Raw genomic sequence first — 20,655 nt, 5'->3', positions numbered from 1 at the left:
CGCGCCGGGGGGGGGGGGGCGGCGGGGCGCGGCGGGGGCGCAGAGCAGCGGGGCCCGCCTGGAGGCGCCGCCAGCCCGGTCAGCGCGGACGACGCTCGGTGGACGCGGACGCACGGCTGCCGGCCCCTCCCAGCCCGCGCGCGGGCGCCCACTCGCCGGCGCGGGCCCGGGAGCGATGACATCGACGGGGAAGGACGGCGGCGGGGCGCAGCACGCGCAGTATGTAGGGCCCTACCGGCTGGAGAAGACGCTGGGCAAGGGGCAGACAGGTACGTGCGTGGGCGCGGGCCGGGCCGGGTGCGGGGCCGGGCGGGGCCGGGGGGGCTGGCGGGAGGCCGCGGGCTGCGATGCTGCAAGCCCGGCCCGGCCCAGCGACCGCGAACAATGGCCCGGCCCGTGTACCCCGGGCCCTGCGGAGCCTCGCAGGCTGCAGGCAGCCGGGCGCGGTCAAGGACACGCGGCAAGGCCTGGGGTGCACGGGCCCGGTTGCACGGTCGGGCCCGCTGCAGGTGCGGCGGCCGCATTGTGCGCGCGCGAGCGCCGGGCCATTGTGCGGCGGAGGCGGGGGCCAGGCCCATCTGCCATCCCCGCGGCCAGCCGCTAATGGGCTGCGCCCGAGCAGCTGCGCCAGGCGCGACCCCCCGCCCGCGGCAGGCCGGCAGACGCCCCTGCTCGGCCGGTAGAGTGCAGGACAGAGCGCGGCTGGACAGCGCCTTTCGCGCTACGGGAACCCGAGGGCTGCGGCACTGCGCTCCCCAAGGGAGGGAAAGGGTGACCGCTGCCACCATCTGCCTGGAGCCTGAGCCACCTGAGCCTTTAAGGAGGGGGGTTCCAGCCGATCCTGGCCCCCCGTCCCAGGCCGGGACCGGTGCTGGTGGGTCCCAGCCCGCGGCCAGCTGTGAGCACCGCGACCCTCGCGTTTGGCTGCTGGCCCGGCCTGGACCAGCCCCCTTGCCTGGCCAGCCCGGCGCGTTCCTGACCTCTTTGTCGGAGACTGGGACTCAGCCATTTTCTTTCTTCTCCCAGGACTGGCCTGTCTCCCGGGCCCCGGAGGTCGGATCACCACAGAGCATTTCTCCTTCCTGTAGGAAAAGGTCCTAGAGCCTGGCAGGTCCAGGAGAGCAAGAGGGTGCTCTCACTGGTGGGGGCCTCACAAGCACCCCAGAGCCACAGGAGACTGAGGGGGAGGCAGCCTCTGGGAAGAAAGTGGGCCAGCCTGGGCTGTGATGTAACTGAGGCAGAGGTAGAGAAGTGTCGGGCCTGCCTTGGGAGGCAGGCAGGCCTTGGGAGGTGCAGGCAGCTGGTGCTTAATGTCCTGGGAGCAGGGAGATGGGAGGCTTTTGGTAAAGAGAGGACCCACGGCAGCAAAATGCTGGAGGCAACGTCCTAATTACTGTACCAGTATAGTGTTACAGTGAAGAGCCTAGGTGTTCAGGAGATGCCGGCAGGCGCTGAACCCAAGGCTGTGTTTCTGCTCTGGAGCTGGGTTCATGGCAGGAGGCTCCCAGCCTGACTGCTGGTGGCTGTCACCAGGGCACATGGTGCAACTTTAGAAACCAGCCTGAGCAGCTGCAGGCAGTGGTGCCCTCTCAAGTCCTGATGGCTGCAGGGCGCATGTGTGCCACCTTCCCACCATGCTGCTGTCTTGGGGGCCTGGCCCTGAGCCTGTGCGGGCAGTGCAGTGGCCTTTTGTCCCAGAGCAGGTCAGGACCCCTGCCATGCAGCCTTGGTGGGCAGCCCGAGGGAGTTCTGTCCTGGGGTTTCCTGTGCCTGTTGGGCAGCTGTAGAGGCCATATGTGGTGGTTCCAGCTCCCACTGGCCTTGTGCCTGTGAGCCAGGGGCATTTTGGTCCTCCTCGTCTTTCTCTGCACCCCCTGTCCATGTCTTTCCTGATGAAGCTGTTCCTTAGGTGGCTGGGCAGGATGGTCGCTGGCACTGGCAGCCTGAGGGAGGCTGGGCCGCTGGAGGGTGGTATACGGTTCCTCTGTCTCTGCATCTTCAGCCTGGGTGGCCTTGGCCCTGTGAGTGGTTTCTGTCCCTTTGTGATGGCATTTGACCTTGCCTCAGCTGGCCTGGTGATGGCTGCTGTCGTTGCCTTTTTGCCCAGGTGTGTCCCCTGCAAGCTACACAATGGCCGAGGGCATACCCTGGATAACACTTAGCAGCCTCAGAAGACTCTGGACCCAGAGACTTGTTCAAGGCCCTGGGGCAGGGGTCCATTGTGAGGGCTCCACTGTGAGGGCTCCATTGCTATCCCTGACCAGGAGACATCTGTCCAGCCTCTGCCAGGACAGGTGGTGAGATAGGCATCAGAGCTGCCAGGACATGCATCTGACATGGAGGTCTATCTACAGCCTGGGGAGGGGTACGTGGTGCAGGTCCCCAAGGGCATGTGGCCTCATCCTTCTGTCAGTCAGTAAATGAGCTGGGAACCTCTCCACCTAGACCTGAGCTCCCCTCCCCGAGCAGGCCCAGACCCCACAGTCTGTGGTATCTGGGTGCCCTGTGGAAATAGGTGGCAGACAGGGCCCCTCACCTGCTCCGGGGCCTGCTGGGGATGGGGACAGGGCCTCCCCTCCCACTCACTTGACTGGATCACAAGCACAGAGGCACTGGGCTGGGCTGCCAGGCTGACGGGCCTTAAATTCCCCTGTCCCTTTGGTCCTGGGGAACAACTGGTATGGAGCATTGGCAGCTGGTGGGCTACAGTGGGGGTGGGAAGGATGGGACTGGTGACAGGAGGAGTCAGATAGGTGGGACAAGCAAGGATGGGACAGGTGAGGGGGAGGCAGGGAGGACAGGAAGAGACCGGTGACAGGTGACAGGAGGAGGGAAGTGAGAATGGGACAGGAGAGGGGGAGGCAGGTGAGACAGCCCACCGGGGCAGCTGGGGCGATTCACCACCTCCTCAAGGCCTGGTCTTGGGTGTGGCTGTGGCTGGGCTGGCAGAGTGGGTGGTGCTGACTGGGTCTCTGCTCATGGGGAGCCTGGGCCTGGGCTGTCAGTGGCAGCTCCCACTGCACTGCTTGCTGCCCTGAGCCTCGAGGGCAGTTGTTCCCTGCAGAGCCTCTGGAGGCTGGGGGTGACCATGGCTAGGTTGTCGAGGCATGCTGCAGAGGTGAGCTGGGCTGGACTTCCCTGCTGCCAAAGGTGACAGGGCCTCTCCTTGAAGGGGCTGTCGCCAGTGCGTGAACTCCGCCATATCCCGAGTCCCCACACTGGTTACTTCGGAGACAGTGTGAGGCCAGCAGGGGCTGCCTGCACTAGCCCTGTCCTTGCTCTGTGTCTGTGGGATCCCCAGGCAGCTGTGCACCTCATCTTCCCGGCTGTGAGTGCCTTGCCCTGGAGTGTCCTTCTCATGGCTGGCAAGCCCTTGAAGGCCTGTGCCGGGCAGTACTGGGGCCAAGTTGTTTGGAAAACCTGTGACTGGGCGGCCTGCAGCAGGTGCTCATGGGAGCAGTGGGAGGCCACCCTCGTGGAGACCCCTCAGCTCTTTGGGGTGACATCCTGGGGGCTCAGGCTCTTAGAGGCAGCACCAGTGGCCTGCCAGCTCCAGAGAGGAGGCCTTGGAGTACAGCAGTGCTGTGGGGCCAGCCACCCCAGGCCCTGGACAGAATGGAGGCTGGGCTGGGACTGAGGCGGGGACAAAGCAGGGACTGTGTCAGGCCTTGTTCTGCCATCTCTGAGGGCCAGTGTTCTAAGCCCCGCCTGGGGGAGCAGGCCCCACCCGCAGGAGGTTCCCAAGGCCTGGCTGTTGTAGCCGCCTGCCTGTCCGGTGGCCTCTGGCCTTTCCAGGCTGGGTCTGGGATTCTGCCTTAGGTCCAGGGTGGTGACAGCACCTGCTCACGAACTCCCCTGGGTCCTCTGGGTCGTTGTGTCCCCAGGCTGAGCTAAGTGTCCTGGGGTGCTTGCTTGGGAGGATAGAACCATCCTCCCTGTAGGCCTGACCAGGTCTGTGCAGAGCCTTTGCAGTTCTGAACTGACCAGGGTGGGGACACAGGGTCCAGCTGGGGCAAGGGTAGCCTAGGCACTATCAGCTCCCTGGGGTATGAGTTCTGGCTGGTGGGATGGAGGTGCCTGGGGTGTTCACATGCTGTCACCCACTCAGGGCTCAGGTTGGCCGAGGGTCCCTGATAGCAGGGCTGGCCTTCCTGGCCTGGGGGCAGACGCGGGAGTGTACCAGCTGCTGCGGGTGTGTGGTTAGTGATGCAGGTGGGGGCAACTGCACTTGACACAGGGGCTTACAAGTTTGTGGGGGAGCAGCTCCATCTGGAATTTGGCGTCTGAGACGTGGCCTGAAGCCCTGACCCCAGCTGTGGGGGGAGTTGCAGGGGAGTGCAGTATGAGGGCTGGGGCAACCATCCCGTGTCGCAGACACAGCTCTGCGTCTGTGAGGCTGCAGCAGGCTGACTTGTCCAGACAGTGGCTGTGGGCCTCTGGCGGGGTCTCCTGGCAGGGATCTCAGCAGTACAGTGCCTGCTGCAAGAAAGCATTGGCTAGGGTGGCTGCTGGCAAGTGGGCGGGCAGCCCTGAGCCTGGGCCCCCACTCGGCCTCATGCGGCCATACAGTGGAGGCTCACTTTACTTCCTGTGTGGCTGGCAAAGCCCCTCCTTATTCTGGCCATCTTCCCACCTGTCCTGGCAGGGCCTGAGAGGTCCTGGGAGTGCCAAGCTGGGCATGTGACCTTAGAGCTGGTGTGGCCCAATGCCAGGACTTCCCAGACTGCCCAGCTGCTGCCTGCCCAGCTGTTTCTGCTTTGTATCTTTAGGACTGCACACCTGCCCTACAGTGCCTTCTTCCCCAGGGTGGCAGGGGCCTGTGGACCTAACCCTGCTTCCCTTGGGCACTGGCATCCATGCCATCAAGGTGAGGGCTGCCCAGGCCCCAGGGGATCTGTGTCTAGCAGGCCCTGGTTTCAGACATCCTGGGGTCCACCAGGCCTTTGGCAGGGACCAGACTGCAGTTCAGGAGTCATGTGTTCCCCCTGCCTGGTTTCTCCCTCTGAAGTGCAGCTGAGATGGTGCCACAGGAATGCACTTGTGCAGGGGCGAGCAGCCAGCTGTGCCAGCCAAGGAGCCACTGGGCAGCACAGTCCCTCAGGGCCCAGCCCTGCCATATACAGGGTCACTCCTGTCCCTGGGCCCCTAGCTGTGTCGGGACTCCTGCAGGGTGGCCTCACCTGCCCCAGCCTGCTTTCTGCTTGCCAGGAGTGGCAGCGGTGAGCCTGCCTGTCTCGGGGCACCTGGACCTTAGGTCTGTGTTTCCTGGGACTTATCTGTGCTGGGGCTGTCTTGGGAGCACTGTGCCCAGCTCTGGGTTGACGGTGGATGTCTAGATGCAAAGGGGATCCCCAAAACCACCAAGCTCAGCCACTAGCCACTCATGGCCTGGTTTGCTGCACCTGGCCCTGTTACGTGCTCACGAGTCCCAGGTGGTGTTTAACCGAGGTAGGTTCTGGTGCCAGTGTTGGGAATCACGATCCACCGCTGTCTCGGTCCCACAGGAAGCTCCAGGTGCTTTGGGGGCTGGTTCCTGTCACTGCATACCCCTCCCCAGGGGAAGGCAGGGGCCCCCAACTGCCTTCCAGCAGGTCTGGCCCTGGGGGCCGCCACAAGGTCCTCGGCTGGCCTTGCTGAGGCCTGGGCTTTGGGGCTGAAGGTCTGTGTTTCGGACTCCGAAGCTGGCCAGCGCCTCCTGTGGGGCCACCTCTTACTTGACCCTGGTCCTGAGCTTGGCAGGTACAGGAGTTCCTCACACTGCCAGCACTAGGCTAAGGACACAAATAGCACTTGTCCTACCTGGCTCAGTGGGGACAGGTGCCTTACGGGTGGAATCAGGCCTGCTTTAGCCCCACTGTGGGGTGGGGTCTCTGAGGCTCCAGAAAGCAGGCACGAGTCACTGTGGAGGTGAGGGCATGCTCCCAGCTCCCTATGGCACTGGCCGTGCTGGGCCCTGGGCCATTAGCTGACCTAGGGGACATACAGGTCAGCAGGACCAGGATTGGAGTCCATGGCACAGACCTGCTGGGTGGAGGTGCTCCAGTCTGAGGATGACTTCCCCCTGTCCAACCACGCTCTGGCTCCTCTAGTGTGGCCAGTGTCTGCTGGACATCAGGGCAGCATGTTAGCATCTTGGCAGCCGTAACCCCAGGCTCCTGGTTCAGCTTCTCCCTCTGGGGCACAGGACCACTCCAGCCTGTGAAGGATTGGCTGGGTCACAGTTGAGGGCAATGCAGCATGACTGCCAGGGGCCACTCTGCCTGGCCACCTGCTCCTACACCGTGGAGCTGCAGGCCAATGCTGTGGTGAGCACCCCCACTCAGGTGTCAGAGGGCCTCTCCTTTACTGCTTGCCATGCGTCAGGGTTCAGGCATGGTGCAAGGTGTTTCCTGCACGCATGGATGCGTGTCAGTCTGACCATAGTGGTGGCAATCTGGAAGAGTGGTCCAGGCCTCGACACTCGGTGGCACGGGGCTTGTGGGGCCTCCTTCCTGGGCTAATCCCTGGAGCCCTGCACCCTTGCACCTAGAGCCCCTTCTGTACTGTTCCACCTCGTTGCCTTCTGCAGGTTGGGTGTCGGCCCTGCAGGGCTCTGAGCCCTGATTCCTGCACTGGCCTGGAGCTGTCCAGCAGGGTCGTGCTGAAGCCGAGATTGCACCTCTGCAGTTCCCCCAGGTCCTGTGTCAGCTGGGAGAGTTGTGTGAGCACTCCGGGCCCAGGGTAAACCTGTCTTTTCACAGCAGCCTTAGGCTCTGCAGAGTAGGGGAGTGGAAATGCCCAGGTTCTAAGGCTGGCCTGTGGGTGCCCTATGGGTGGATAGGCACCAGCTGTGATGTCTGTCCTGGATTTCAGGGCTTTGTGACCCCAGGATGGCATTCAGCAGTGGGGGAAGTGGCTGTGGGGTGGCCCCAGGATGGACAGGTCTTGGACTAAAAGACTGGCTGGGGACCATGTTGGGGGTTGCCAGCCTGGCCCGACTTCTCATGGGGGAGAAATTGGAGGTTGGGGGCCTGCTGGTATTCCCCATGGGTGCCTGTCCTGATTCTTGTGGGATGCTAGGCCTTCTGGTCCACAGGCCAGCCCAGCCAGCTCTCGGGGGCCCTGTTCACGGGGACCTTGAATCTGCACCTGCAGCCCTTCCAGGGGCTGGGGCTTGGATGGACTTAATGGGGCAGGGGAGTGACAAGAAGCAGCTGACCTTTGGGAAGGGGAGAGGTCAGTAAGGGTCAGCTTCCGGGCCACCTACTGCAGGTTTATGGCTCTGAACCCCGACCCCCAGAGATTATATCCGGACATAGACCAGGTAGACAGTGATGAGGGCATCTGTAGGTGGATGGTGCCGTGTTCTGTGGATGGACATGCGGGTGAGCTGTAATCTGTAGACCCTGGAAGGAATTGGGGGCCTGGCGGGGGCTGCAGCAAGGATGGGGACACCCTGGGCCCAGTCTCTGTGCTGGCACTCTGCCCTCCTGGTAGGAACCCTTGTGGCCTGGGCATTGTATGCTGAGGGCCCTGGCCAGCCATGTGCAGGAGAACACCAGGGCCTGCTGGTCACCGGGGTCATTTTCCTCAAGCCCAGGGGGGAGGATGGGAGCCACTTACTTCACCTTGGGCCCAGGTCAGCACCCATCACTGGTTCAAGGGCCCACTGGTGACCTCTGCATCAGGTCACCTGATGGTGCCAGAGTGACAGTCATGTCGGGTCCTGAGATGACTGACGGTGCTTTCCAGGGGCTCTCGGGTACTGTCGCCACTGATGGTGCCTGGGACACTGCCACTGGCTCTGCACCAGGGATGGAACCTGGGCTGAGGCCTGTGTGCTGACCATGCTTGGTCTGGCAGTCAGCTGGGGGAGGAAGGAGACACTGTGCCACCAGAGCCACGGACCCATGTGTCCTTGCATGCTTGGTCTCTGCAGAAGGACGGCCCCGTCTCTGTGAGTCCATCTCAGGACCAGGCCCTGCAGAGTGACCGGCAGCCATGTGCACGCTTCCTTTGCTGTCGGGGTACTGCAGCCCATGGGAGATCCTTGCTAGGCTCTTGGGACCCCACCTGGATGCCAAGTCTCTTCCCCCTGCGTGGGGCAGCAGCTCCTAGGAGTGGTGTCAGTCCTGGGCAGCCAGCTGTTTTCCCGGTGCCCTGCAATCTCTTCCCATCGTATGACCCTGTAGGGCCCCTGTTCTGGGGGTACAGGTGCCTGGCATACAGATGGCCTTCTAGTGCCATGAAGTCTCTGGGCTTCTTCAGCCAAGCTTGTCCAAGCTGGAAGTCAGCAGCAGGCTGGGTGCTGTGGTGTGGCGTAGGCTCATCCTGGTCAGGGCTGGGAGGATGGGCTGTCCCTGGTCCTGCTTGCCCAGATCTGATGTGCACAGTCTTTCCCAGGAGGTCGTGGGTCATGGGAGAACCCAGACTGTGACACGTGCTGGTCCCTTCCTGAGGCGTGGGTGTCTTTCTCGCCTCTCCATGGCTGGGATGGGTGTTCTTTGGCCCGTGAAGGGTGGGTAGCAGTCATGCTGGCCGGCGACCTGTGAGATACAGTGTCTTCCCCTTGGGCCCCAGCTGTCCTGGGGCTGCCAGCATCGGGTGTCATTCCTGCACTGGCTTCACTCCCTCCTCCAGCCCTTGTGTCCATACTGCATCTCTGCACTCCCATCCCCACCTGCCCCTGGCTCCGTGTCCTCTGCCCTGCCCCTCTGTTGCAGGGGTCTTAGGACTGTATGTCACCTGGGGTGGCCCCCAGTGCTGGGACAGAGAGGGCCAGAGGTGTCCAGCATTCTGAGGAAGAAGGACAGGGAGGGCAGACATGTGGGACAGGGCAGCACCACATGGTGCTGGCCTGCACAGTGCTGGTGGCTGAGGTGGCGTCCTCTATGGGTCTTGGGGACAGCCGCTGGTGTTGGGGCCAGCAAGGCTGGGCAATAAGCTCTGCCCCGATTCCTGTCCTTCCTGCTGCCTGCTAAGCAGATTCTATTATTACCCTGGTGGGTAATACCCTGGTACCCTGGTGGAGATTACCTTGTGGCCTCCGGATGGCGTGCATCCCTGCCATGATACACTGGGGTTGTGCCTGGGGTGCGTCTGCCCATTGTTCCTCCAGTTCCCCCGGGAGTCACTTCTCTGGCAGAGGGTGAGGAGGTGGCAGGGTGCTGCTGCAGGATAACCCCTGTGGTTGGAGGGGAGTGCTATTGGCTTCCCTTGCCTGCCCGTCTGGGGCGTGCTGCTGCCACAAGCTGGACACAGACCTGCGTATCCCCCAGGGCTCTGGACACCTTCCACCTGAAACTTCCTGCATTTCCCACTCAGCTCAACCCCCAAAACTTTCCCTAAACCCTGACTGCACCTCGACCTTGCGGCAGGCCTGGCTGCATGACCAGTTCTGGTCCAGGTGTCCCTGCCTGCGCAAGGGAGGTGACTTTCAGACTTCAGGCCAAGCAGAGGGTTCTGGGGTGTCAGGGGCCAGCGGTGTCCTCAGAAAGGGAAGGGAGAGGATCTTTCTGCCCTTGGAGCCCCCCCACCTGCCTGCAGAGGACCCACGGGGCTGGCATGGTGAGCGAGCGGGAGGCCTGGCACTCAGCCTCCACTGCTGGCTGTCTGTAGTCTGTCACAGGGCTTGGACAGGATTGGTAGGGTCTGCAGCAATGGGGTGGGGGGCTGGGAGTCAGCACGAAGGTGTGTGCAGGCCTGTGTGTGCATGGAGGTCTGTGTGTACACAGATCTAGGTGTACTGGGATGTGTGTGTGTGTGTAGGCCTATGTGTTAATGGCATGTGTTCAGGCTTGTGTGTGCATGAGTGTGTGTGGAGGTCTTTGTGTGTATGTGTGTGTGTGCACATGCGTGCGCAGGTCTGTGTGTGCATAGGTGTGTGTTGGTGTGGGTTTGTAGACCTGTGAGTTCATGAGTATGTGTGCAACCATGTCTGTATGTGTGCAGTTCTGTGTGTGCGTATGCAGGCCTGTGTATATGGAGTGTGAGTGTGTGCACACAAATGTGTGTGTGTGTGTGTGCACTTGCATGTGCATGGGCGTGCAGGTCTGCACTTCAAGTGCCTGTGTGTGGGATAGCAGGCGAGGCTCCCTGGGGCTTCCCAAGGAAGGCATCCCCGACCTAGTCACTATGGCAACCCACCCCCATCCCTGGGGCCTTGGAGGAGTGGGGCCTGGCAGGTGTAGAGAAGGAAGAAGCAGCAGCAGCCTGGAGCACAGTGGGGCAGAGGAAGCGAGTGTCTGCCAGGGCCCTTAGCCGGGTCCCCAGAGTCCTGCACCAGCTGCCTCTGCCTCTCCCTGCCCACCTGCCCTGTGGCTGGCCAGCGCTGTCCTTGCAGAAGGTGTTAGCCTGGGGATCCTGGTGTCTGACCCCAGCCAGGCACAACCCTCCCCTGCGGGTCTCCTCCTGGGATCCAGGGATGCGTAGCCCGGCAGGTGGCTCAGATCCAACACCAGCTCCCAGGGCTTAGTCCTGCCCTGCCAAGAGGGGACAAAGCAGTGGCGAGGGCCTTGGGGAAGTGCTGAGCTGAGTGAGTGCTGAGCTGCAGGAACCATCTAACACGATGGCCTGGTTCCGTGGGCTACCTGGAAGGTGGTGCCGTGTGGCTTGGCCAGGGAGACTGTGAGCACGGACCAGGCCCAGCAGAGGGACTGCGTGCTGCTCACCCCCACCAGTTCCTGCCTCTATCTCCCTGGGCTGGGGATGGGAAAGGCTGGGGGCATCTCCCGTGGGGGTGCATGTCCTCCTGAGCTCTAGGGTCTGCACCCAAGTGGCAGGTGGGTTCCTGCTGGCCTCTGCCTGGACAGGGTGGGCTGCAGCTGCCTCACAACGAGGTTGTTTCAAGCTGGCTCTGCAGTCACCATGGCAATCTGGAGCTAGGGGGCTGGTGGCCATTAGGCTGAGTGACAGCCCAGGAGCACAGAAGACCTCTCCTGCAGGCCCTTGCATTCTAGAGCCATTCCCTCATCACTGTGCTACTGGTGGTGCATCTGTGTGGGGCAGGGTCCTGACCCTTGGATATCAGAGTCCACCTATGGAGCCCAGGATCCCTCCAGCCTCATTTCCTACCTCTCTGTCCCCTAGAGGACAGTGGCTGTAGCCCCCTCCAGTCTTCCTGCTGGCCTGGGGACCTGCCACCCAGCTCATGCCTGGAGAGTGCAAAGTGGCCACCTCCTTGGCTGGAGGGCTCACAGTCCTGCTGCCCAGGGTGGTCTGGCCAGCCCCTGCTCTCTGGAGAACCCTAATCCCTTTTGAGTCCTGGTTTTGGGGTGTGGAGTCCAGGAGCTGGACCCCTCGCCACCATTTCTCACAGGAGCCTGTGGACCAGTGACCACTGGAAGGGTTGGGGACAAGGTAGCTTGGAGTTTTCACATCCAGCTGCCCAGCAAGGGAGCCAGCACCTCCTTCCTGCCTGAATCCTGAGCACTGCAGTCTGCTGGGGTGGTAGTCTTGGGATGGCTTCCAGGCAGATCCAGGTATTTGCAGGCTCAGCCTAGCCACGCGGGTCTGAGACGGCTCCACAAGACCCATGCTCTGTTGCTTCTGCAACAGAGTGCACCTGGTGGGTGAGCTGTCCTGACTCTGCATCTACAGCCATGTCGGTGACCCAGAGAGGTGGATCTGCTCCCGGGGGAACCCTCAAGGTGAACCCTGGTGCCTGGAGAACCCTGTACTTTGCAGACCTCTCCTGGGTGCTGAGAAGGCAGGGGTATTGGGTGGGGGGTGTGCACATGCTTTGTTCAGGGGTTCAGCTGTGTGGAGCTCACTGGGGAACCACCTCTTTGGAGGCTTATTTAAAAACATTGAGGTGTTGGGGTAGGGCGGGGGTGTCCTGTGGGCTGGCCAGAGCTCTGTTCGGGCAGAGGGCCCCATCTGCTCAGTCCACACCACCTGCCCTTCTGTCTGGGGCAACATATGCCATTCATGAAGCTGGAGGAGATGGACGATGGGCAGTGACAATGGGGACCTTCTGGTGAGGGGTGCAAGGGACACAGGGACACTCTAAGTCTTGGTGTGGGCCGTCCTGCAGTGTCACTCAGGTCTAGGCCATGCACTCTTGAAACCCTGGGGGCTGTTAGGTAGCAGCCTGGGCAGCTATGTCAGGGTCGTGTTTTAGCATCAGCTCTGGGAAGGGCTGTTATCAGAACAGTGTGGGGTCCCAGGCTGTGCTGCTTCTCTGTGTGACTCTGGGGGTTCCCTGAGGTTCAGTGCCTCATGGTGGGCACCCCAGGCATTAGCCCTGGGCACTTGGCAGCATCCCATGAGCAACTGGACCTCTCCCAGGGCATGGCACAGGACGTAGTGTCCCCTGGGTCCTAGGGCCCCTGGAGTTTGATGGGAGCAGAAGGGCAGGAAGAGCACGGGTCAGCCCCTGGCCCACCATGTGCCCATTCAGGATCCTGCTGCCTTGGGATGGGCTGTGGAGGGCTAGGCCTTCCAGGGTGCCTTTTCCTGGGGCTGGCAGAGACAGACCAGGGAGTGGCCTGTCACTGTGGACTGGCAGGGAGAGAAACAGGTGGTCTCAGGCCAGGGTGGGGTGTGGCTGGTGGGTCCATAGCTGGCCCATTGCAGGGGGCCAGAGGAAGGTTGGGGTGGGAGTCACAGATGCTGCCTGCTCACTCTGCTTCTGTTGCTATGGCAACAGATGGAGGCTTGGCAAGGAAGGGGGGGGGCTTTGTGTGAAGCACAGGTTTGGAGACCAGCGGGATCCTCTGGGGTGTGGGTTGGGGCTTTGCAGGGCAGAGGTGGCTTCTTCCAGAGCCATAGCAGTGGGTGGCTCCATATGGGATCCGAGTCTCCTCTTTCCCTTCCACCCTTGATTCTGGAGGGGCTGGGCCCCAGCTGGAGGACCACAGTCTGCCTCCCCCACTACGGGACACCAGCCTCGTCCCTGCACAGCAGCTGACCACAGGGTTGCCCACTCTATGGAGAGAGCCAGCCAGCAAAACGTCCTGTTCCAGCCAGGGGCAGACCTGGGCCAGGCCACGTCAGTCATCTGGTCACACTGCCAGGTGGCCTGGCTCTAGCACAGGGTCCCCCAAGATCAGGCTGGGCATGGCACCTGGGTGCTCACTGCATGGTGTGACTCAGGGTAGGTTTCTTGGGACTGAGGTGAGCATGTTCACTGAACATCAGGTGGTACCCTGCCTGGGTGGCCAGGTGTGTGAGTCTGCTCTCTGTGGGAGCACAGGCACCTGTGGCCCTGTTGCTGATCTGGGCTGATACCTGTGACCTCACTCGCTTTCCCCATGTGCTGGTCCCTGCTGTGTGGGTCTGTGGGCACCCTTGCAAATGCTGGGGCAGAGTTAGGGTCTTTTCTTGGGGGAGACCCAGCTGAGACTGACCCTGTGTCCTGGCCAGCCGGGGATTGGGAGCTGGAGCTCAGGGCACAGTGGAGTTGCATTCTCTGGAGTTGGGATGGGTGGTGCCTCTGTGGTACCCACCATGCTGCAGCCTGGGGTGGGGGACCCCCTGGGAAGGATGGGGTGGTCTCTGCCATCGTGGGGCCTGGGGACTGGCAAGGTCAAGGTCTCTTCAGCCCTGTAGCCTACCACCTCCTAGACAACCCCCCTTCCCCCAGGGCGGCTCGGCTCCGCTGGGGTGTATAGTGGCCCTCACGGACCCTCACAGTGACAGTCCTCAAGTGGGCATCCCCAGGTGGGGCTTCGGGGTGTGCTGAGGGGAGTAGCCCCCTAGGGAGGTTAGGGCTCCTGAAGGGCAGAGCAGTGGGGTCTGCAGGGAGGAGGGCCTGGTTGCCAGCCCGTCTCCTGGAGGAAACAGGCGTGTGTTGGGGGGCGTCACCTGCTGTGAAAGGGGGCAGGACGCCAGGCCTCCCTGTCACCCCTGCCAGCACCTATGGTGGGGCGGGAGGCGGGAGGCTGGTGGGGGGTGGCAGCTATGGCTGGAGTGGTCCTGGCTCAGGCCTGCAGCTGCTCTGAGCTGGGATGTCTGCCTCCCCTGAGGCCTCTGGCTGGTGACCTGGGAGGCTTCCAGCAGGTGTGGGGAGGGTGGCCGTCCCGGCCCCATGGAGCCCCCGCCCCAGTGGAGCCCCAACTGTCCTGAATGTCTGGCATCAAGGGGGCAGTCCGAAAGAGGATGCTGGTCACCGGGTCCAGTGCAGGAGCAGCTGTGTGGAGCAGAGGGGAAGCAGCGCAGCTCTTGCAGCTGCTAGTGAAGTACTGCTCTTCTTCAAGGGGCTCGCATTCACTGTTGGAGCCTGGTGCTCTGGGATGCTGAAGGCAGCCAGCCAGAGGGGCGGCAGGCCTGCAGGAGGCCACGAGTGGCCAGTGCCCATGGCGGGGCCTTGGAGGGGATTCATTTCAGGTGCGCAGGGCCGGGGACCCAGGCTGGCCCTGTGTCATCTTCCTCACAGGGAGCCGGCTCTGCTGATGCCAGGTTGCAAGCCAGGAAGGAAGCCGGTATGGCATGGGAGGGCAGTGCCCCCCACGCCTGGTCTAGTGGAGTCCTGCAGGGCTTCTGGTTGGGTGGGGCTGGCCAATGGGATGAAGCAGCTGCTGTCAGTCCTTGGTGGCTCAGTCAGCTGAGGCCAGATGAGAGGCTGCTGTGGGCCCAGGGGCTGTCCCTGGCTGGGTACTCACTGCGCTTTCAGGCCTGTGTGCCTGTTGTCTGCCCCACTGTCGCCTCAGGTGGGTGCTGTGACCCAGGCCTGGCCGGATGGGGTACAGGTCTGTCCTTACCAGCAGGACTGAGCGGTGGCCCCACTTGAGGGAGCTGTGCCTGCTGCCCACAAGGGCCTGGCTCGTGTGGTGCTGGGAAGGCCAGGGTGGGAATATGGCATTGTAGTCGTGTGCATTTGTGACTGGGCCGATTGGCGCTGCTTTGAGTTCTCTGTCCTTTGGGTCGGAGCTTGGCCTTAGGGGTAGCCTGTACTCACTGGGCCTCCCTGGGTGGCTGGGCCAGCAGCTGGGCTCCGCATTGCAGATCCATTTCTCCATATAGCCCACGTCATGCTGTCCCCATGCAGCCCACGTGGCCCCAGGGAGCCAGCACTGCTGCCTCCACACCCACATGGCAGCCAGGGCTCTGTGAAAGTGAGTCAATGACTGCTGGACCTTCCTGGGGGCTGGGCCTTGGAGGGGCTGCTTAGGATGAGGGTTGCCAGGTACCAGAGGCAAAGTGGCCATAGTGGGCACAGAGCACTCTGGCGTGTGGGGTCATCACTATAGGAACTTCCTGGGTGGCAAGTGCCCTGTGCTCCGACTGGCTCTGCACTGTGGGACACAGCAGCTGTCAGCTTCCCAGACTGGGCATCAGGCCTGAAAACCACAAGGAAGCTGCTGGCCACTCACCAGGCCCAAGGGTCCCTATGCTACCTTGAGCAGGCAGTCCAGCCCTCCGTGGGGGAGCCTTCAGCACCAAGGACAGCGGCCACCGCCCATCCATCTTCACAGTCCAGTCCTCTCTGGCAGGGCAAGGTGGGTGGGGCAGGTGGGAAAGCAGGGCCTGGACTGGCACCATGGGTGGGGCCCACAGCCTGGGTCTGTGGGGTGGTTACGGTGGGACTGGAGGTCTTTTGTCCTCCCAGGGGTGGAAGATGGGCCCCTACCTCCACACTAGCACTGGTGTCTTTCCCCGACCCAGAGTGGCTGGCCAGCTCTGTGCCCTGTGGCTGATGAAGGCAGTGAGGAAGCGCCACATGCTGGGGATGGTGGAGACCCAGAGGCTCTGGGAGGCAGGGCCTGGCTGTGCTGAGCTGCTATCCAGTGGGCTGGGGTCCCTGGCTCTGAGGTCCGTGCAGCAACTTTTGGGACGGGCCTAAGGAGCCCAGCGCCCTCTGTGCAGTGAGGATACTGCGGCACCCCGTGTGCCCAAGCCTCCAGTAGGAGTACACGCAGTTGGCGCTGGGCCCCTTGCTGGCAAGGGCTGCAATTATCTGTGACACCATATACTTTGCTTCCTGATTCCAGGCTGTGTCTATGTAAAGATGATAATTATCGATAAACTCACAATTGGAAAATGAGCCCCAGCGCATCAGAGGGTGGGTAATTAGGGCGATCTCCCCCTCGAAGTAAAGTTCTGAAGTCCAACGCCCTAGCCAGACAGGAAGGCTCAAAACTGTGCAGAACACCGGCACCAGCCCCAGGGCACTCCATGCAGTGGGACAATAGGACACAGGCTGAGAACTCAGGAAGCTTTACCAGGGAGGGGCACCTGCCTTCAAGGCCTTGAAGCCTTGAGTTCAAACACAGTGATGGGAATGGAAAAGGCTAGAGGAGAGTGGCCCAAGCTAAGGCTAAAGGAGGAAAAGGCTAGAGGGAAGTGGCCCAAGCTCCAGGATGCAGCCAGGACCCTTTCCTGCACCATGGGAGACTCGTTCATGGGGGTGGGGGATGCAGGACCCTGGAACGGCTTTCTGTGCCTGTCCCAGATGGAGGACCTCCTGGGGGAAAGATATGGGCTTCACATGGGGTGTGGCCCCCTCAGCAGACTGGTGGGAAGCTCTGCCCCTGTAGTGTCTCACCTGGCTTGCATTGAAGCTGCCTGAAGTCTGGGTACCTGTGCTCTGCCGTGGGTGCGCCCGTGCTGAGACCAGCGTCCTGTGGTCCTTGAGCTGCGGGTGGCTCCGTGGTGCCTGGGCCCTCTCCACGAAGCTTCCTGAGCCTGTGCAGGCTGTGTCCACCTGCCCCTGGGCATGGTAGGAAGCTGTCCCCTTGGCCTTGCTCTGGCCACATGGATGGAGTTAGCTCTCATGCCTTGGGACTGACAGTCACATGAGAGGACAGTGTCTTCAGCGTGCCCTCAGCCTTCTCTCTGTCACCCTTCTGCTCCTGCCTCTGGCTGCACTCTCAGGATTGGGTCTTGCGAGTTTGTCAAAGCTGTCCTGTGGCTAGCTATAGCTATTTCCTGCTCTTTTGAGCATTGTCTGGGGGTCTTTTTGCTGGACAGAGGTCACCCTCAGCGATCCCTGACCCAGCGTGGCGGCCATGCCCGAGGTGTAAAGTGAGTGGTGCCGGGCTTCGGGCTGCGGGTGGCTGGGCCGTTGGTTCCCTGTCTTCCTGGCTCCTGCTGTGAGCTCTTTGCCCTCCAGCAGTGAGGGAATCACAGGCCTTGCACTGATCACAGGCAGCAGAGGGAGGCGGCTGCCTTAGGCTTGGGTTGCTGGAGACTTGGGTTATGTGTGTGCTGGCTGGGGAGACAACAGGAGTCTTGGGGACCCTTTGGAGCTGCTTTCCAGCAGAAGCAGAGCTGGGCTACAATTGCCAGCCTCACTCCAGGTCTGCATCGCTGTGCTCCACAGGGTCCAGGCATCGACCCACAGACCCCAGGCTGCAGCTGAGGCAGGGACCCAGGATGGTGCAGATGTGAGCGCTGCGTGCAGGACAGCCTGGGGTGTTTTTGATGCATGTCCCAAGTGAAAGATTAATTTCCCATGCAAACAAAGGCTCTTGTAGCCTGATAAGATAGCCAAGCATGTGTGCACCACCAGTGTCTTGCAGGAGAGTTACCCTGGAAAGGGCTCATCCCAGCCCCACTCCAGCCCCCAGGTGGCTTTCTGTGTGGGAAGTGACCCTCATGTAGAAGCCTGGACACACCAGGCAGGACCACCCACTCAGACAGTGTACCAGGCTGGTGCAGGGAGAGGACATGGTGGCCACAGCCGAGTGTGGGCCCAGCTGTGACTATGTGGGGTGCCATGGGGAGGTCAAGCAGTTCAACCTGGGGCTCAGAGCCGGGACGCTGTGCTGAGGGCGAGCGGGCTGTACAGAGCATCCTGTCCTTTGAGTCAGGAAGCAGGGCCGTGGCTGCAGCCCCCTGTTGGAGCTGCTGACCTGCTGTCCCTAGGCAGGCAGAGAGGGACGGCTTCATAGAGGCACAGGATGGAGAAGGACTCTGGAGTCCTGGGGGAGAGCCTCAGATCAAAGAGGGCTGCGACTCCAGGGCGGTGTGTGGTCCCTGCGTGGTGCTCCTGGTGGGGAGTGGCAGCAGCAGGGTCCCTGCTGGTCCTGGAGCTGAGCCTGGCCTGCTCTCCTGCAGGCCTAGTGAAGCTGGGCATCCACTGCGTCACCTGTCAGAAAGTTGCCATTAAGATCGTCAATCGTGAGAAGCTCAGTGAGTCCGTGCTGATGAAGGTATGGGCAACAAGGCCAGGGCTCTTCAGGGTGGGCCAGGGCTGCCGCAGCAGCTGTAGAAGGGAGACATTGTGGGCAGCCACTGTGGGGGGAGAGGCTCGGCCTGTGATTGGTGCGCACTTGGGCCCACTGTGGACGGGGTGGCCCCATCACTGCCAGCCCTGCATGGGGAGGTTGGTGGGGGTGACAAGCACAGAGGCCCTGGCTTTTGCTCACGGGCAGGCCTGGGAGCCTGTGGAAGGGTGCATGCTCCTGTCCGCTGCTCGCCATGTGTGCACTTGGTCCCAGGGTCCTGCAGGTATAGCATGGGCTGCTGGTTGTACTCGTAAGCATCCCATGTGGGGCCAGGTACACAGCCAGCATCCCTAGTGCCCCATCTCCCCAGCCCAGGAAGGCAGCATTGGACCGGATGGGATGGGCCGTGGGCCTATGGCCCTCGGGCCACCCTGACGCTCTCTCTGGCAGGTGGAACGGGAGATTGCCATCCTGAAGCTCATCGAGCACCCGCACGTCCTGAAGCTGCATGACGTCTATGAGAACAAAAAATATTTGTAGGTATTGCTGGGCTGGAGAGCTGGGGGGCAAGGCCAGGGGGAGGGCTAGGGGAGGCCACAGCCCTGGCCATCACAGCTTTACCAGCTGAGGCCAACAGGGGACAGAGCCTCCTGGGGCGGGGTGGGCAGAGCCTTGACCACATGACCTCGCTGTGGGAGCCCACTCCCACTGCAGGACTCTCTCATGGCCTTAGTTCCTGGGGTCACTGGCCGCTGTCACCAGGCCCCTAGCCCAGGCCAACTCCTATCCAGTGGAACTGAGCACACAGCTCTGTCCTGGCAGCCTCATCCCAGGGAGCCCCAGCACCCACTGCTATGTGACTCCAGAACTGGCCTCCGAGAGTGCATCCGGGGCAGGGTGGAGTGGTCACTTGTGGGGTTGTCTGAGGCTGGGGACAGGGCAGGGCACGCAGGGTCTATGTGTCTCTTACCTGGAGGAGAGGCTGCTTGGGGAATACGGAGCAGTGTTGGGGTTCCCTGGCCCCACCTTGCCACCCACCTTGAATGCTCTGAATGTGTCTGGGTGCCAGGCTGTTGTAGGGCCCAGATGAGGGATGAGGGTTGCAGGGTCAGCCCCTGGGACACACAGAGTTGACCAATAGAGAGCACAGGCAGCCCCCAGACTGTGAAATGTGGCAGGTGCTGGACACAGCAGGGCTGCAACACTCAGGCCCCCGGTGCTTTCCAGGTGGAGTGATGGCGTGGCTCCTCGGCTGCCCCGGGGGCAGGCAGGGGGAGCAGGTCAGTCCTAGGAGGCCAGTCTGGTCCCAGCAGGCCTCGTCCTGAGTGGCTGGCGCTGCACTGTTGCTGCAGCTGGAACCTGGCTGCAGCCTGCTCCGGAGGGCACTGACACCCCTGCCCCACAGGTACCTGGTGCTGGAGCACGTATCTGGGGGGGAGCTGTTCGATTACCTGGTGAAGAAGGGGCGGCTGACGCCCAAGGAGGCCCGGAAGTTCTTCCGGCAGATCATCTCAGCGCTGGACTTCTGCCACAGCCACTCCATCTGGTGCGAGCCCATCCTGGTCCATGACACTCCCTGCCCTGCAGGTGCCCGAGGCCCAAGCTTCCTCCCCGCGGGTCAGGGGAGCCAGGTGGCTGGGCAGGAAGATGGCAGGAATGCCCCCCAGGGCAAGAGGGACCTAATTGGCTATCCACGATGTCACCAGGCTGGGCTGTCATTTGTCCGCTGCTTTGTGGACACTCGGGGGGCAGCAGTCTGCGTCAAAAGTTGGGGAGGGGAGAGGACATCCTAGTCAGCCCCACCACCCTCCCCAGCCACAGGGACTTGAAGCCTGAGAACCTGCTGCTGGATGAGAAGAACAACATCCGTATTGCGGACTTTGGCATGGCGTCCCTGCAGGTCGGCGACAGCCTGCTGGAGACCAGCTGCGGGTGTGTGGCACCCCTCCCCCCAGCTGCTGTCTGGCAGTAGCCCCAGGGCCCGGGCATCACACCAGCCCAACCCTGTTTTCAGCCCCTTGCCTGGCCTGGGGTGGGGTACCCCAGCCATGTCCTGGAACCAGGGCCCACGTAGGCCGAGAAGCCCCACTGTTTCTACACTGCCTCCAGCCTACAAGCAGCTGCAGTCCCTGCTCCCCTGGGGGCTGGCATGACCCCTGCCCAGCTCCAGTGCCTGCTCAGGGGCCTTGGTGCCCCTCCCAGGTCTGGAGGGAGGGACGTTGATGCCCCACAGGAGCACCCAGGGGACTGGGGTTGTGTGGGGCTTGCCCAAGGCCACCATGGCCTCCCAGGGTGGGTAGGGAGGCTCTGCCTAGAGGAGGGTACTGACTTCCTGTCCCCTGACCCATGTCTTTGCCCCCAGATCCCCACACTACGCGTGCCCGGAAGTGATCCGGGTAAGTAGCCTGACTGCTGCCCCCAGGACTCTTTTTTTTTTTTTTGTCTTTTTCCTTTTTCTCAGTATGGGGGATCGAACTCATGACTTCCTGCTTGCAAGGCAGGCGCTTATGCCGCTGAGCTAAATCCCCAGTCCCTTGCCCCCAGGACTCTTAAGGCCTGGCCTGGG

At 62.2% G+C, this 20,655-nt stretch overlaps 1 protein-coding gene across 21 annotated transcripts in view; it reads left to right on the top strand.

Moving 5' to 3' along the window:
• The first annotated feature begins 33 nt into the window (after positions 1-33).
• Positions 34-20,655, top strand: part of Brsk2 (BR serine/threonine kinase 2) — a 33,907-nt gene continuing 13,285 nt past the window's right edge. For 10 of the 21 annotated variants that reach the window (XR_010048433.1, XR_010048430.1, XR_010048432.1 and 7 more), the window contains exons 1-6: positions 36-269; positions 17,980-18,074; positions 18,540-18,625; positions 19,495-19,635; positions 19,905-20,021; positions 20,452-20,485. Coding sequence is in view for 16 of the 21 variants with exons in the window: in XM_063251953.1 (XP_063108023.1) it covers positions 176-269; positions 17,980-18,074; positions 18,540-18,625; positions 19,495-19,635; positions 19,905-20,021; positions 20,452-20,485 (567 nt within the window). In the remaining 5 variants the exon portion in view is untranslated. Of the gene's footprint in view, positions 270-17,979; positions 18,075-18,539; positions 18,630-19,494; positions 19,636-19,904; positions 20,022-20,451; positions 20,486-20,655 lie in introns of all 21 variants that reach the window. The other 11 variants (XR_010048434.1, XM_063251942.1, XM_063251951.1 and 8 more) reach the window with 3 other exon arrangements.

This window comes from Cavia porcellus, unplaced genomic scaffold, assembly GCF_034190915.1.
Source record: "Cavia porcellus strain 051 isolate PalLab524CR breed Dunkin Hartley unplaced genomic scaffold, mCavPor4.1 scaffold_6, whole genome shotgun sequence".
Lineage (NCBI taxonomy): Eukaryota > Metazoa > Chordata > Mammalia > Rodentia > Caviidae > Cavia > Cavia porcellus.
Note: the sequence above shows the minus strand (reverse complement) of the source record. Positions and strands in the feature narration are given on the sequence as shown.